Source organism: Capricornis sumatraensis, chromosome 4, assembly GCF_032405125.1.
Source record: "Capricornis sumatraensis isolate serow.1 chromosome 4, serow.2, whole genome shotgun sequence".
NCBI classification, from domain to species: domain Eukaryota; kingdom Metazoa; phylum Chordata; class Mammalia; order Artiodactyla; family Bovidae; genus Capricornis; species Capricornis sumatraensis.
In genome coordinates this window covers 2881858-2898734 of record NC_091072.1, presented here as the reverse complement: position 1 = coordinate 2898734, position 16877 = coordinate 2881858, and the positions used below count along the sequence as shown (strand labels likewise).

Sequence of the window (16877 nt, the reverse complement as noted above, 5' to 3'; positions counted from 1 at the left end):
CAATGTACTCAATATTGAAGCTCGTCCTCTCACCTGACACACAGCGCTACCAATTTAAACTACAAAACTCCCCACTGGCTTGGTTCCAGCACTGAACTGACATCAAAATACAAAGAAATGTCTTCAAGTAGTCAAACAGCCATCTTCCGACTACTGTGCCAGAGCCGAGATACAGCAGAAGCTAACTTCCCTCCTCCTCCTCTGTGTACATCATTAATCAACTCCAAGCAAGCACTTTAACTTCCCATCGGTAAACTCCGACCAGAAAATTGAGGGTATGTGGTCATAATGGAGAGAGTGTTTTAAACTTAACCTCACTGCCTCCAATCACCACAACCCAGGACTATAAGGAATAATGTAAACCATGAAGAAACACTGTTTAACGTTCCAGCACTTCTAAAAATCAATTTTCAGCAAGATAACAGCTGAATAAATTATCAAACAGCAAATGTTTTAGCCACAGTATTACTCTATCATGAAAGAAATCATTTAAAACTCCAACACCTGTTCCACTGAAAGATCACTGGATGTGATACCCTATAATTCCATTATCTTACTGTTATTGCATTACTCTTTTTTTGGCAACTTCATCTGCCACGACAAACAGACTCGTGAAGATTCCATTTCTGCATGGAGACCACCACAACCACTGTCTTCACAGTCACTTAAGTCCAAAACACAACCATGTTTTCACTAATTAATCAGGCTCCAACAACAGTTGACACATCAGACCAACAGTTCAATTACACCTTCTGCAAGAGATACAAATAAAAAAAAATCCATTAAGTACTTACCTACAGTTGGGAGGTGGGTCCAACGTAATTTCTGCAAGTTCCTTCTGAATTCTTGAAAATAAAGACAAAGAAAGTTACATTAAAATGTCTTTACTCTTTTAATATTCCATTAAATTTTACACTTTTACACTGATCTTTCCTATTTGTGCGCTTTTAATTTGAAATACTACCACTGTATAAAGCATCATACACAGTGCCAACAAGTGAGCGATTTCTGCCCCAGTCTCCACAATGCATCTGCAGAGTGCAGACCCGCCACCATCTGTGCCTCCATCTCTCACCAACAGCACGACTTAAATCAAAACTTTAAGCCGCTGTTGTGCTGTGCTGTGCTGTGCTGAGTTGCTCAGTCGTGTCTAACTCGGCAACCCCACAGACTGTAGCCCAACAGGTTCCTCGGTCCATGGGATTCTCCAGGCAAGAATACTGGAGTGAGTGGCCATTCCATTCTCCAGGGGATCTTCTCAACCCAGGAATGGAACCAGGTTCTTCTGCATTTCAGGCGGATTCTATACCAGCTGAGCTACCAGGGAAACTCAAACCACTGCAAACACTAAGCATACACGTCCTGCAAAGGGGAAATAAAAGAATTTTTATTTTAAAAACCTGTTTTTACCCTCATGTGTTATTTTCATCTTTTATTTTTTACTTCACCTAACCGCCTGTATGGGCTTCCCCGGCGGCTCAGTGGTAAGGAATCCACCTGCCAGTGCAGGAGACGTGGCTTTGCTTCTGGGCTAGGAAAACCCCCCGGAGAAGGAGATGGCAGCACACTCCAGTATCCTTCCCCGAATGAAATTTCTGGTACAGATATCACTGTCACTTTTCTAAGTCGTGTGACTCAAGGTGGGGAAGCTGTCATGAAATAGCTGTTGTTTGTTCTTCACTGGATAAGTCCTGTCTGACTCTTCTCGACTGCATGGACAGCAGCACGCCAGGCCTCCCTGTCCTTCTCAATCTCCCGGAGCTTGCTCACACTCATGCCCACTGAGTCGGTGTTGCCGTCCAACCATCTCATCCTCTGTCGTCCCCTTCTCCTCCCACCTTCAAGCTTTCCCAGCATCAGGGTCTCTTCCCATGAGTGGGCTCTCTGCATCAGGTGGCCAAAGGATTGGAGCTTCAGCATCAGTCCTTCCAGTGAATATTCAGGATTGATTTCCTTTATGATTGACTGGTTTGATCTTCCTGTAGTCCAAGGAACTCTCCAGAGTATTCACTAGCGCTACAGTTCAAAAAGCATCAACTCTTCGGCGTTCAGCCTTCTTTACCGTCCAATTCTCACATCGATACATAGACCAAGACTGACAAATCTAACGCCAAAAATAAAACAACCTATTAATTCTGCTGTCCCACTGAGACTTCTTAGATTCTACAGTGTGTTCATGTGCACTTAAAGTACACATGGCATAGAACTAAATAAGAGAAGTCTCAAATAGCTGATATAGAACACCCTCTGTGGATTCCACACCAACGTATAAATAAAACAGGCACTTTAAAGCAAAACAGGTCAAGTCCAGGTTAAAGGCAGTAAACTGAGAGCACGCACATTCACCTGCCACTGCTTCGGCACCCCAGGGTGATAGCGGGTTCACAGATACAGAAAGTGCAAAAAGGAATAAGAGACAGAGAGCGCGGGCGGTGGTCACCGCTGGTGGAGAAACTTCACTGAACTGGGAAGCCAAGTGCATGGTGTAAATCAAACAGGCTGAGATGGTCCAGAGGGCACAGAGCATATAAGGGTATGATAAAGACATGCTAGTCATGGGAGGGAAACAGTCAGAAGTGCTGCAAGAGAAACAGCTCGGTAAGAAAGTCACAGAGTGAAAGGAGCGAAACTAAGACGAAAACACTTGTAATCAAGTAACAGATACTTGACTGGGATACAAAGGAGGCATTTTGCCGAAAGGCTGTGATTCATTGGGTAGCATTAAGATCCTAGTTCAGTTGCTCAGTCAGGTCCGACTTTGGATCCCATGGACTGCAGCACGCCAGGCCTCCCTGTCCATCACCAACTCCCAGAGCTTGCTCAAACTCATGTCCATCGAGTCGGTGATGCCACCCAACCGTCTCATCCTCTGTCGTCCCCTTCTCCTCCTGCCCTCAATCTTTCACATCATCAGGGTCTTTTCCAATGAGTCAGTTCTTCACATCAGGTGGCCAAAGGATTGGAATTTCAGCTTCCGCATCAGTCCTTCCAATGAATATTCAGGACTGATTTCCTTTAGGATGGACTGGTTTGATCTCCTTATTGTCCAAGGGACTCTCAAGAGTCTTCTCCAACACCACAGTTCAAAAGCATCAGTTCTTCAGCACTAAGTTTTTTTTTTATAGTCCAACTCTCACATCCGTACATGACCAATGGAAAAACCATAGCTTTGACTAGACGGACCTTTGTCGGCAAAGTAACATCTCTGTTTTTCAATGTGCTGTCTAGGTTAGTAATAGCTTTTCTTCCAAGGAGCAAGCATCCTTTAATTTCATGGCTGTAATCACCATCTGCAGTGATTCTGGAGCCAAAAAAATAAAGTCAGCCACTGTTTCCCCATGTATTCACCATGAAGTGATGGGACCAGATGCCATGATCTTAGTTTCCTATATGTTGAGTTTTAGCCAACTTTTTCACTCTCCTCTTTCACTTTCATCAAGAGGCTTTTTACTTCCTCTTCACTTTCTGCCATAAGGGGGGTGTCATCTGCATATCTGATATTATATTGATATCAATATTATTGATATTTCTCCCGGCAATCTGAATTCCAGCCTGTGCTTCCTCCAGCCCAGCGTTTCTCATGATGTACTCTGCACAGAAGTTAAATAAGCAGGGTGACAATATACAGCCTTGACATACTCCTTTCCCTATTTGGAACCAGTCTGTTGTTCCATGTCCAGTTCTAACTGTTGCTTCCTGACCTGCATACAGGTTTCGCAAGAGGCAGGTCAGGTGGTCTGGTATTCCCATCTCTTTCAGAATTTTCCACAGTTCATTGTGATCCACACAGTCAAAGGCTTTGGCATAGTCAATAAAGCAGAAATAGATGTTTTTCTGGAACTCTCTTCCTTTTTCTATAATCCAATGGATGTTGGCAATTTGATCTCTGGTTCCTCTGCCTTTTCTAAAACCAGCTTGAACATCTGGAAGTTCATGGTTCACGTGTTGCTGAAGCCTGGCTTGGAGAATTTCAAGCATTACTTTACTAAAGTGTGAGACGAGTGCGATTGTGCAGTAGTTTGAGCATTCTTTGGCACTGCCTTTCTTTGGGTTTGGAATGAAAACTGACCTTTTCCAGTCCTGTGGCCACTGCTGAGTTTTCCAAATTTGCTGGCATATTGAGTGCAGCACTTTCACAGCATCATCTTTCAGGATTTGAAATAGCTCAACTGGAATTCACCTCCACTAGCTTTGTTCGTAGTGATGCTTCCTAAGGCCTACTTGACTTCACATTCCAGGATGTCTGGCTCTAGGTGAGTGATCACACCGTCACGATTATCTTGGTCGTGAAGGTCTTTTTTGTACAGTTCTTCTGTGTATTCTTGCCAGCTCTTCTTAATATCTTCTGCTTCTGTGGGGTGCATACCATTTCTGTCCTTTATTGTGCCCATCTTTGCATGAAATGTTCCCTTAGTATCTCTAATTTTCTTGACGAGCTCTCTAGTCTTTCCCATTCTGTTGTCTTCCTCTGTTTCTTTGCATTGATCGCTGAGAGATCCTAACACTGGACCTACAGGAAATCTGATGCTAACACGCCAGCTGGTCTGGCACTAAACAGGTAAACCTACAGAGTTTACTGGCCTTTTATTATCGATGAAGCACAGGCAAGAGGTTGTAGTTAGACTGTAAAATGGAACTGCTACTAACCATGAAGATGTAAAGTCAAGTGTAGCTAACAGAAACCAACTAAAAGTGGGTGGTGGGGGTGTGAGCAGATGGAAGGAAGAACAAAGGTACCAACATCCCCGTTTTACAAAGTAAGGAACCATCGAGCACTGCTGAAACGTGAGGCACGAGCAGCAGTGGCTTAAATAGACTCTTTCATTTAGAAAGACGACCAATACTCTTTTCTTAGGTGTTTTAACTGGAGGCCAGTTACTGTGCAATACCGTAGTGGTCCCCGCCATAGATCGACATGAATCAGCCCAGGGTGCACACGTGTCCCCCATCCTGAACCCCCTCCCACCTCCCTCCCCATCCCATCCCTCCAGTACTTTTTTAAAAGCGAGTATCATTATCTGGGAGGAGGGAAAAGCAAGCAGGTGAACAAGCTGGTGAACATCCTCAAAATTCACAGCCAGGAGGCAAAAGCTATTATTTAACAATTCAAAAAGTTAAGTGTAAGTATATTACTTAAGGTCAAGCCATAGTCAGCTAAAAGGAATTGTGACAGGGAAAGTATTTCAACAGAAAACTGTTGCTTTGTACTAAGAATGTCTCTGTACTATTTGTTACCAGAAACATGGAAAACTCTTACAAGATTGTGCTGGTTTCAAGTATACAGAAAAGTGATTCAGATGTGTATCCGAAAGTGTGTGTATATGTGTGCGTGTGTATACAAACACATACTTTTGTTTTTAAACTCAGAGAACCAAAAGAGCAGGGATTCAAAAGACCATGCTTAAAGTGTCAAAGAAAACAATTTTAATGTAAAAGAACTTCCTAGGGATTTTCAAATAATTCATCTTGCTTTATGCTTATACTGTCCCTTTTGGTTTAAAAAATTGATGTCATAATTTTGTCACAGAATTCTATAATGGAACTTGAAACCCCTCCAGATGTCTATCATTCTAAATCCAATTATTCAATACAAAAAGCAATTTACTGATAAACTTGACAATTTTGAGCAGTGAGTCAGTGTGTTACAATATATTTTAAGCCACTGCTACCAAAGAATGGCTGTATTTCTCCTGACAGAAAAGATGATACTAAGAATTGCTATTTAAACGGCTGCAAGATGTCCTGCTGTTTTCAATGACAGCAATTCAATTCTATCTCAAAAGTTGTGATCATGGTATGTATTAAGTTTCTCAGTCTTGACATGTGGGGTAATAAGGAAGGCAGCTATTTCAGGCACTGTCCCTTAGGGTGAGGAAAAATGAAAAAGCATCAGTAATTCACACTTACTGTGGCACCTTTTACATGACGATCTTAGGCTATTAAAAGTGAATTAAATAAATCTCACAGAATTCTTTAAGTACTACCATTTTATCAGTTCCCATTTAGGAAACTCAGGCTAGTAACTGCACGCTGTTAAGGTGAAAAGACAAGCAATTATCTTGCTAAGTCAAACAAACAAAACAACCTCTCCTCTCTCTTATGAGAACTTTTAAGACAAAATTATTTCTTTAGACACAAGCCCACTAGACAACTGTCTGTATCTCCAATTTCCGTCCAGCAGTGCCGCTTCCCCAGTTACCACGGTACAGAAGTCAGCAACTGCATATGTTACTGGAACAAGTCAGAAGCAAAATGCAAACTAAACTTCAGTTTGTACGACTTCACCTAAAACCTTAAATGTTCCAGGAACAGTAGGAGTGTTACCTGTGACTGTCATCTGCTAAAAAGAAAGAGGAGTGGGGGGCAGGGACGGGGAGATGATAATGACTCCTTCGGACTGAGCTGCAGACCATGGCAGCGAAACTGAACCGAGGTGGAGACGACGTGAAGCGCTCGTTTTAATGCCAGCATACTGGATTAATGGTTCAGAAAAATGAGGCTGTATATATACAAACATGTTTCAAACACAAACACATATTCGAGTTTCAAGAAAATTCAGTAACTCACTCAGGGCCAAGCAGAACATGAATGTATGGACTTGGGGATTCACAAAGGTATTTTCTTAACAGTTATTTTAAAAAAAACTTCATCCACTTAGTATTCCCCTATGGTCTGCATTCCTCAAAACCTTCCAAAACGAACTCATTCTCAAAAGTAAAAATCATGCAACTGGTTACTAAAATTTCTTAAATCTCAAAGCAATCTCTGAATTAACTTAGAAAACACAGAGCCACTGCAAGCAATAAATCCAGAGCTTAATTCTGACTGGTGATACATACTATTCATCTATGAGTCAGAAAAACTGCTCAATTTTTAAGACAACCTAAATTAATGATTCTGCACATCAACTGTAAGCTGCATCCTGATTTCAGGAACATTGAAAAATTTTTAATGAACATTCAGAATCAATAAAATACAATAATTACAAAAGATTATCTACAAAGAGCACTTCATTCTCATGTGAAAAAGGCACAAATTAGCCCATATATTATAATAAAATTCCACAGTGAAATATACTGAAATCAGCCTTCCAACCTAACAACGATTTAGAGTCTAAAACCAAATATCATTTCTAGGACAATATTACATTATATCCAATAAAATCACATAAAATTATGAAGAGAACAGACCATGCTAAAAGCATTCCAATTTTTTAAGAAATAATTTCATGCCAAGGAAGCGCAAAAATGCATCAAGAAATAACTGTAATCTCCCTCTTAACTCTGAAACAGACAAAAATTAATTTATACCATTGTTTAAATAAAATTCCAATTTAATATTCTCTGTATCCAATATTACTTTTCTGTAACACCTGAAAACTGAGATTTTTTTCTAGAAAACCATTTCTACACCTAATGATTAATTCTACAATTACAGCATATTTTATGCAACTGAACACCTATGTGCAAAGTACTTTTCTTGAGTTATTATAAAATATATGTATAATTACAGCATCTGTTACTATTTTAACAAAAAGCACTAAGTCCTCATAGCATTAACACAAACTTCATTTTTCTATAATTTATCACATGGACTTAGTAAAATACTATTGTAGGCTTTAACTGGCACAAAGTCTAAGAACAGCAGCATCAGTGTAAGAAACCTTTCTGTGTGCCAAATAAAAGTTTTATCACTTTCCATCCTCACGCTGGCCCTGTGAAGATGGGACTATTACTGTCTCCATTTTACAGATGAGAAAGATGAGGCTTGGGAATGTTAAACTATGTATCTAATATCACAGAGCAACTAAATGCCAGGACCTCATGCAATCCTCACTTTCACACCCGTCCCGGTTCGCTCGCCTCCGCTCAGACTGCGGGCTTTGCTCCACCGCCCAGCAGGATGCTCTGCCATGCTCCGTGGTGGCGCCCCGATGAGGGGCATGGGGAAGGACCCCCCAGAGGCAGACACCGGGGCAGGGCAGACCAGCACACCCCACTGGCGGGCCGTCCTCCCCGCTCCCCGATAGCACCCTCACTCTCAGAGACCCTGTGCTTGGTTGCTCAGCCGTGTCCCACTCTTTGAGACCCCATGGGCTCCTCAGTCCATGGGAGTCTCCAGGGGCTGTCACGTCCTCCTCCAGGGGATCTTCCCGAACCCAGGTGGGGCGCATTGCAGGCGGATCCTTTACTGTCTGAGCCACCTGGCACGCCCTCAGTCTGTACCTGAGTGTCTCTTGCCCACGCCCACCCACCTCCCTTCCTTCCTCTAAAGGTCTATTTCTCCAGCCCCGCTCCGTTCTACCCTAGTCCACGCGCATTCCCCGTAGCCGGTCATTCCCTGCTGTGACTGGGCAGCAGAGGCGCAGGTCCCGTGAGCGGAGGGCCCTGGACCTGTGCTGCGCCGGCAGGAGCGCACGGAGCCCTTCCTGCTGCCCAGTACAGACAGCCGAGGGGTTCAAGTCCCAGGCCGTCTGACTTCCTCATGGCTCCTTCAGCAGAAGGTGGGCATCGGTCACACGCTTCCGGGAAGGGAACCTGGCTACCAGAAGCCCTTAGAATGGACAGCGCACCGTCACTCTAACAACTCTCCCCAGGAAGGCATGGCCCGCAGGGGGCCTGAGAAAGGTCTTCCCAACCTGTGGACCGACTCAACCAAAGAGAAGCAAGGTCCTCCAGCCCACACGGGGTACCACCTCTGGGATGGGTTCCCTCATCCACACCGCCAGCAAAGGATGAAGCTGTCATTCAACAATCAGACAGTCCACAAGGCTCAAAATTCTCAGACGGTGTATCACTGGACCAGAAAAGACTCTACTAGATTCAATTCACCTTTAAATTATTTACCAAGAGATATTCTGTCTTCTCAGCAGGTGGCCAAGTATTGGAGCTTCAGCATCAGTAGTTCCAATGAATATTCAGAGCTGATTTACTTTAGGGTTGACTGGTTAGATCTCCTTTAAGTCCAAGGGACTCTCAAGAGTCTTCTCCAACACCACAGTTCAAAAGCATCAATTCTTCATTGCTCAGCCTTCTTCACAGTCCAACTCTCACATCCACACATGACCACTGGAAAAACCATAGCTCTGACTTGGACCTTTGCTGGCAAAGTACTGTCTCTGCTTTTTAATATGCTATCTAGGTGGGTCATAGCTTTTCTTCCAAGGAGCAAGCGTCTTTTAATTTCATGGCTGCAATCACCATCTGCAGTGATTTTGGAGCCCCCTCAAAAAAAAGTCTGTCAGTGTTTCCATTGTTTCCCCATCTATTTGCCATGAAGTGATGGGATTGGAAGCCACAATCTTAGTTTTTCCAATGTTAAGTTTTAAGCCAGCGTTTTCACTCTCCTCTTTCACTTTCATCAAGAGGCTCTTTAGTTCTTCTTCGCTTTCTGCCATAAGGGTGGTGTCATCTGCAGATGTGAGGTTATTGATATTTCTCCTGGCAATCCTGATTCCAGCTTGTGCTTCATCCAGCCCAGCATTTTGCATGATGTACTCTGCATAGAAGTTAAATAAGCAGGGTGACAATATACAGCCGTGACGTACTCCTTTCCCAATTTCGAACGAGTCTGTTGTTCCATGTCCAGTTCTAACTGTTGTTTCTTGACCTGCATACAGACTTCTCAGGAAGCAGATAAGGAGGTCTGTATTCCCATCTCTTTAAGAATTTTCCACAGTTTGTTGTGATCTACAGTCAAAGGCTTTAGTGTAGTCAATGAAACAGAAGTAGACGTTTTTCTGGAACGCTCTTGCTTTTTCTATAACCCAACAGATGTTGGCAATTTGATCTCTGGTTCCTCTGCTTTTTCTAAATCCAGCTTAAGCATCTGAAGTTCAGGCTTCACGTACTGTTGAAGCCTGGCTTGGAGAATTTCAAGCATTATTTTGCTAGAGTGTGAGATGAGTGCAATTGTGCAATAGTTTGAGCATTCTCTGGCATTGCCTTCCTTTGGGATTGGAATAAAAACTGACCTTTTCCAGTCCTATGGCCATTGCTGAGGTTTCCAAATTTGCTGGCATATTGAGTGCAGCACTTTTATAGCATCATCTTTTAGGATTTGAAATAGGTCAGCTGGAATTTAATCACCTCCGCTAGCTTTGTCATAGTGATGCTTCCTAAGGCCCACTTGACTTTGGGACTCCAGGATGTCTGGCTCTAGGTGAGTGAACACACCATCGTGGTTATCTCGGTCCTGAAGATCTCTTTTGTACAGCTCTTCTGTGTATTCTTGCCACCTCTTCTTAATATCTTCTGCTTCTGTTAGGTCCATACTGTTTCTGTCCTTTATTGTGCCCATCTTTGCAAGAAATGTTCCCTTGGTATCTTGAAGTGATACCAATTTTCTTGAAGAGGTCTCTGGTCTTTCCCATTCTATTGTTATTAATTCCTGCATTTCTCACTTTACTAACAGTGAGTGAAGATAATCATTCAGTAACTATTTCAATAGACTCCCACTTTTATTCTCTGCTGCTCAATAAAATAAAATAGTAATGGTCTAAGGAACCATAAAACAAATTATTACACTTTTACATGCACTTTCCTATTCATATTCACCTAACAATACATACACGCACACTACGGATACGTAGTTTATAATTTTGCCATGCTGTTTAACTGACTTTAAATACCAAAAAGTTCATACTGCATACAATTAAAATCATGAAAAAGAAATAATCTTGAAGAAGAAAAAGTCCATGAACTTCATGGTCCATATCCCAGAAAAATGATTAAATGCAAGAGAAAGATAGAACTTCAGGTCATAAATTGATACTAAAAGCAAGGAAGTTACCATAACCGAGGTACCTTTTAGCACTAGTGGACAACTTAGCAGCTGTTTTGCTGGATATCTTCCCTTCCTTTTTCTTGGGCTGAGCTTGTTCTCTCCCCGGCTCCGGTTGGGCGCTTTCACGCTGGTCTCCATCGGAGCTTCCCCCACTAGTGCCTGGACTGTCGTCGGCTCTTTGTGCCTCAGTGGACATTTTAGATCCTGGATTAAAGAGTCAAAACAAATAATTTATTCAGTTGGGGGAGGACTACAGAAAGGTCGCTCAAGAACAGAGAGAAAGGGAATCTTACAGGAACCAAAGAAAACTCACTATAAAATGAATGACTTGGTCACTTTACATAACAGCTTTGGGGGCTGCCAAAACTTTTCCTTCATCCATTCAAAATGTATTGAGAAAAGAAATGAAAACAAATATATATACACAATATGTTCACAGCAACATTATTCACAGAACCAAAAAGAGGAAGCAACTCAAATACCCATCAGCTGACAATGAACAGATAAACCAAATGTGGGATATCCGAGCAATGGAATGCCGTCCAGCCACATACAGGAATGGAGTACCGTATGTGCAAGCTACGTCGTGGATGAACTTTGAAAACATGACATTCAGTGAAAGACACCAGGCACGAAGGGCCGCAAACTGCACAACTCCATTTGTTCAAAGCGCCCAGAACGGGCAAGTGCGTGGAGACGGAAATGTCAGTTAAGTGATCGCCAGGGGCCAGGAGTGAGGGAAGAAGGGGAAAGGCACAAAGCTAGGAGGTGCGAAGTTTCCTTGAGGGGCAATGAAAACGTTCTTAAATTAGATAACGGTGATGTACAACTCTAAACATTCTAAAAACCACTGAGCTATACATTTTAAAAGAGTGGATTTTACAATACATGAATTACATGTCAATAAAGCGTTACTGAAAAAAATAAAATTGTGCTCCCCACCAGGCACTGTGCCGGGCTCTTGGGTCCTAGGATAAGCAAGTTGATTCAGAGGTTAAGACGACTTGCTAGGTGCTGTAAGTCAGTAAAAATGGCCACAGGAACAGAGAATAGGGCAAACACTGGCACCAATACTGCATGAATACATCCTCCGGCTGGGCTAAGGTTAAATCCTCTAAGTCAGTCAACTGTCTTAAGTAATCTTTGTGATAACAGAGGCCTCCGTGATTCTAAACAGAAACTGATAAAATAAAACAAAATAAAAATAATTATAATAAAAAATAAAAATAAAAAAATAAACAGAAACTGAACCGTAGGTTGGTGCCAGCCCTGATCCCACGGTACACCAAGCAACCAGGCTTCACAGGCGATGAAGACTGTATGGAGACCCTGAAGGAGCCCGTCTTTCCCGCCACGGCCGGGATGAAGTATACCTCGAGGCTTTCAAAGTCCCTTTGCTCAACATGCAACTCTGATCACCAACTCAATCTTCTCAGGATCTTGGTTCATGGGTAAGCTGTCACAATCTAGATAACGCACAAAAAATTCCAGTTCTCTCTCGGCAACGATCATTCTATCATCATCGATTTCTGAGTCTTATTACCATGAGGACGTCCCCTGTGACCGAACTAGCTTAGAGTTTACTGACAAATCCAAAACCAAATGGACGAAACCCACGCCCAGACTGTCAACATGTTGCTGTCCCCTCAAGCACCACCAGAGCTGGCACGCCTACCTTCTGGGGCGCCTCTCTGCAAAACACAGAACTACCTTTAAGGAGCGCCATCAACAACACAAAGTACACCTTTAAGAATCACAGATAAATGGGGACAAATCCCTTCTGAAAAAGATACTGTGTAACTCTTAGTCAAATTAAGACTTAAAATAAGACTTACTATGTAAAAGAAAGATACCTCAAATAAAGCACTGTTTGATTACTACAACTGGTCCAAATGTACAGCGAGCTGACAATAATTAAAATTCTTCCTCACTCAAGATTTAACTTTTAGCTCGCTCTATTTCACTTGTAGCTTGCTCTAAATCAAAGTGATTTCATAACACAGAACTTGAAGTGGTTGAAATGAGAAAGGTTAAGACAAACCTGAAAGAGAACTGAGGAAGCGGGAAGCAGAGGGGGCGAAGAGCCAGCAGAAAATCCTGAATACCTTCAATAAGACATCACAAGATACAGCCCCATCACCCTCACCAGCTCCCTTTCTTCACGCCAGACAAAACAGGTCTGCCCAGACAGCTCTGAAGCACGGGAAACCCGACGGCTTTCCCTCTCTTTAAATAGAGCACAACAGTCTCCTCAGCTGGAGCACTGGAGTCACTTAATAGAATCCTGAGGTTTTATATCAGTATGTTCCACATCCAGCTCGAACAGGCCTAACATATGTCTTGCTTTCTTTCTTATTTTCATTTTACTTAGAATTCTCATCCTTGGATTTAACGCTGATTTTTTTTTTTCAGCTTACTTCTTTGAGTAAAAAAAAAATAATAATAATATGAGTTTAAACCCTTGTAAGTACGTACATAAGAGCCTGTGACAACAGCTGTGCAAGGGAGTAAGAAAGAGTAGTTCTGAGGGAAAGGCCCTCACATGCAGCAAAACGCTGCTGGCAATATTTTGAGATATGTGAAACGATTGAGAAATCCTTTTATATGTCTTAAACTAGAAGCAATCCATTAGATGACAAATACACAAACACCTAAATGAAGTAAAATTCTTTTTTACTGAAGCTCCAGCTTTAGTTTGACAAACTATGCCTAGATTTCAGTTGTATACTACATTAGTTATAAAGCTACATATTCATCTTAATATTCTTATTTATGTGTAATTACAGTATCTAATAATGCTATGAGCACATATAATTACTTAAAAGACTACTCAATGATATAATCTGAGCCACAGTCTGAAATCCAAATGTCATAAACTGCCCCACAGTATCAGAAGACTAAAATTAGTCTCACTAGGGAACTATTAAATACCCAAATAGGTGTATAATTTCTACAGTTTCACGTAAGGAAAAAAGATTTCCACTTTTGACCTAAGAAGCCTTATTTCATCCAAATCAACCTATGGGTGATAAATTCACCTAAAGGCCACAAATAACCACTATAAAAGAAGCTTTCAGAAACACAGTTTTCATATCCTGTTCAAATACTAAGAGTAAGGGGAAGTTCTGTGGGTTTTATTAATAGTTTTGAGTGTCTAATTACAGAAACAGTGCAGGGAAAAATTACCCGCAATACTTAGGTGGCAACTAATTTTTATTAAGAAAAAACAGTCTGTACACATTTTAATCAGCTGCACAACTGGTGTTTTGTCTCTCTAAAGTACAAATGAGTAAAAAAAAAAAACTTTCTGGGCTTCCCTGGTGGCTCAATGGTAAGGAATCCGCCTGCCAATGCAGGAGACATGGGTTCAACCCCCGCTCCGGACGATCCCACATGCTGCAGAGCGACTAGGCCCATGCACCCCAACTACTGAAGCCTGAGCGCCGGAGAGCCGGGGCTCCTCCGCAGAAGCCGCCGCCGAGAAGACCAGCGCAGAGCAGCCAGGCGAGAGGCAACTGGGGAGAAGCCCCTGAAAAACAAAGACTGAGCACAGGCAAAAATAAACAACTTTTTTTTTTAATTTCCTGAATTAAAACTCTCTCAATGTTATCTTCAAGGGACTCCTGTGTCCCCAGTACAGAGGGTATGCGTTCAATTCCTGGTTAGAGAACTAAGATCCCGCAAGCCGCAGGACACATAAAATAAAAAAATAAAAAAGAAATACATGAAGTGAATGTTATCTTCTAAATCAGCACTTTACAATTATCTTTTAAGATGAATTCCTAAATAGCTAATTGGATCCAATTAGCTATTCTAGAGTGAAGATAAACTGGAATCCCAGGGTTATAAACAGGGAGCTACTCTTCCATGATAGTTTCAAAGATATTAAGATTTTTACTTTATACTCAAATACTCATTTTCTAAACATAAAATAGTAAAATCGAACTTTGCTCAAAGAAGTGTTATATTAAAAATCTGAATATAGTTCTTTCTTCAACTCAAAAATTATCTAAAAGGGTATTTAGCTGTGTATTCTATATTGTAAATTACAGTCCCGGAAATTAGCAACCTATGAAAATAAACTCACATGTTTCATAAAAATGAGATGATTTGGTGATAAATATTATTGATAACATAGAAACAACTACAGTCACTCCGTGAATCCAGATTACCGTCCAGATAAGCCTCAGAACTGCATCTCATAGTATAAAACTGCAGAAGCAAGTGTTCCTTTGAGTTAAGAAGAGGAAAACGCTTAATTCTGTCCTGCTTCTTGCCATTTGCCTTCCCAGCCGCGTTTCTAAACTTTTCTAAAATGTAAAATTAAATTATTTATACTACCTTTAACTTACCTGCAAGGATATTTTATGCAGGAAATAATAGAGGAACACCCAAGATTTGAGGAAAAGGTGCTATGGTGTGGCGGTGAACACCTTTCTATAATGGGGTATGACATTATATGAAAACCCTCCATCACTGGCATCAGCCCACAGACAGAACTCTCAAGAGCCAAGGGGCATCCAAAGTGAGTCAACACAAATTTGTAGATTCCCAAGGTCCAGAACGAATTCTCACCTATTCAGAAACATACTTTTTTAAGAATCGGAGATCAAACAAAAAAAAAACAACTAAGAAGAATTTAAAATCTTTCTGAAAGGCGAGATAGCAAGATACTCTTAAGGTAAACCCTAGCATTCCCTTTTGCACTTTTAAATAAAAAAATATTTGCGTAGACGCTCAAGAATACACAATGCAAAACGGTGAATCTGGGCAACATGCAAATAAGGTCTAACAGCCACCGAGCACAGGACGAGAGATCCTTGCAAAGCGGCCTTAATTTCCTTAAGAGAAGATGGATTGGACATTTCTGGTCGGTCGTGGGGGGGCGGGGGGGAGAAGCCACAAGAAGCTCCGCTTTATCTTAATTAGAAATAATAAAGGGCAAGGGGATGAAAACACTGAGAGCGGGGAGACGGGGGGGGGGGGCGGAAGAAGGGGGGCGCTGGGGGTGGCACCCGGCTTCGAACCGAGCCAGCTGGGCTGCGGAGGACCGAGCCGAGGAAAACGGGCTCGGACCGCGGACTGCGGGCTTCACAAAGCGGGGACAACACACGGCCCGCCGCAGGGCGGACGCCGCACGGCCTCCGGCCCGGGGGTGGGGGAACCCGCAGGGACCCCGCGGGCGGCGATGATGGGGGGCAGGTCCGCAGGGACCCCGCGTGCGGCCGGGCCGGCACTTCCCCGTGACACTCGTTCGTCCTGCACTTTCCCGGAGACTTGGTTCCGGGAGCGCTGGACAGGGAAGGGGCGGCGGGCGGCGAAAGCGGGGGACGCGAGGTCCGAAGGGGGAGGGGGCGCCGGGGGGGAGGGGAGGGAGGGGGAGGGGCGCGGGGCTTCCGGCGCCCGAGCGAGGCCGTCCGCGCGGTCGCGGGATCGAGCCCCAGCCCGGGGACAGGGCGCCGAGGGGACGCGGGGGGCAGGGGCGCCGACGAGGCCCCGGGGGTCGGCGTCCCCGCGGGCCGTCCGGTCTCCGAACCTGCACCCCCGCCCCGCACAGCGGACCGCCCGGCCACGCCTGTGCCCGCCGGACTCACCCCCGGCGCCGCCGCCGCGCCCGGCCGTTCCAGCTCCGGCTGCCGAGCCTGCTGCCCGCGGCTGGCGCTGTCGCCGCCCCTGAGTCCTGGAAAGTGGAGCCCCCGCCTCCGTGAGCCGCCACCGCCGCCGCCGCCGCCGCCGCCGCCGCCCGGCCGTCCGCGCGCGCGCCCGCGGGGGAGCGTGCCCGCGCGCGCGCCCGGGAGAGACCGCGAGAGCGCGAGCCCCGCGCCAGCCCGCCGCGCCGCCCCGCCCCCGCCCCGCCCCCGCTGCGCGCGCCCGCGGGGAGCGTGCCCGCGCGCGCCCGGCAGAGACCGCGAGAGCGCCCGCCCCGCGCCGCCCCGCCCCCTCCCCGCCGCGCGCGCCCGCGGGACGCCGAGGGAAAGTGAGGTGACAGCCGAGCCCCGCGAGCGGACGGCGGCGGGGGCGGGCGAGGGGCGCCCCCCGGGACGGAGCGCCGGGGCCCGCGAGGCGCGGGAGGCAGGCTGCAGGGCCGATCG

At 44.4% G+C, this 16877-nt stretch overlaps 1 protein-coding gene across 1 annotated transcript in view; it reads right to left on the bottom strand.

Moving 5' to 3' along the window:
- The window catches only part of LOC138078313 (ubiquitin-conjugating enzyme E2 E2), a 363968-nt gene extending 347517 nt beyond the window's left edge, over positions 1 to 16451 (bottom strand). Inside the window, exons 1-3 of the mRNA XM_068971000.1 lie at positions 16380 to 16451; positions 10806 to 10989; positions 795 to 845 (exon numbers count right to left, since the gene is read on the bottom strand). Coding sequence (XP_068827101.1) covers positions 795 to 845; positions 10806 to 10981 — 227 coding nt within the window. The 5' untranslated portion in view covers positions 10982 to 10989; positions 16380 to 16451. The remainder of the gene's footprint in view (positions 1 to 794; positions 846 to 10805; positions 10990 to 16379) is intronic.
- Between the last annotated feature and the right edge of the window lie 426 nt (positions 16452 to 16877).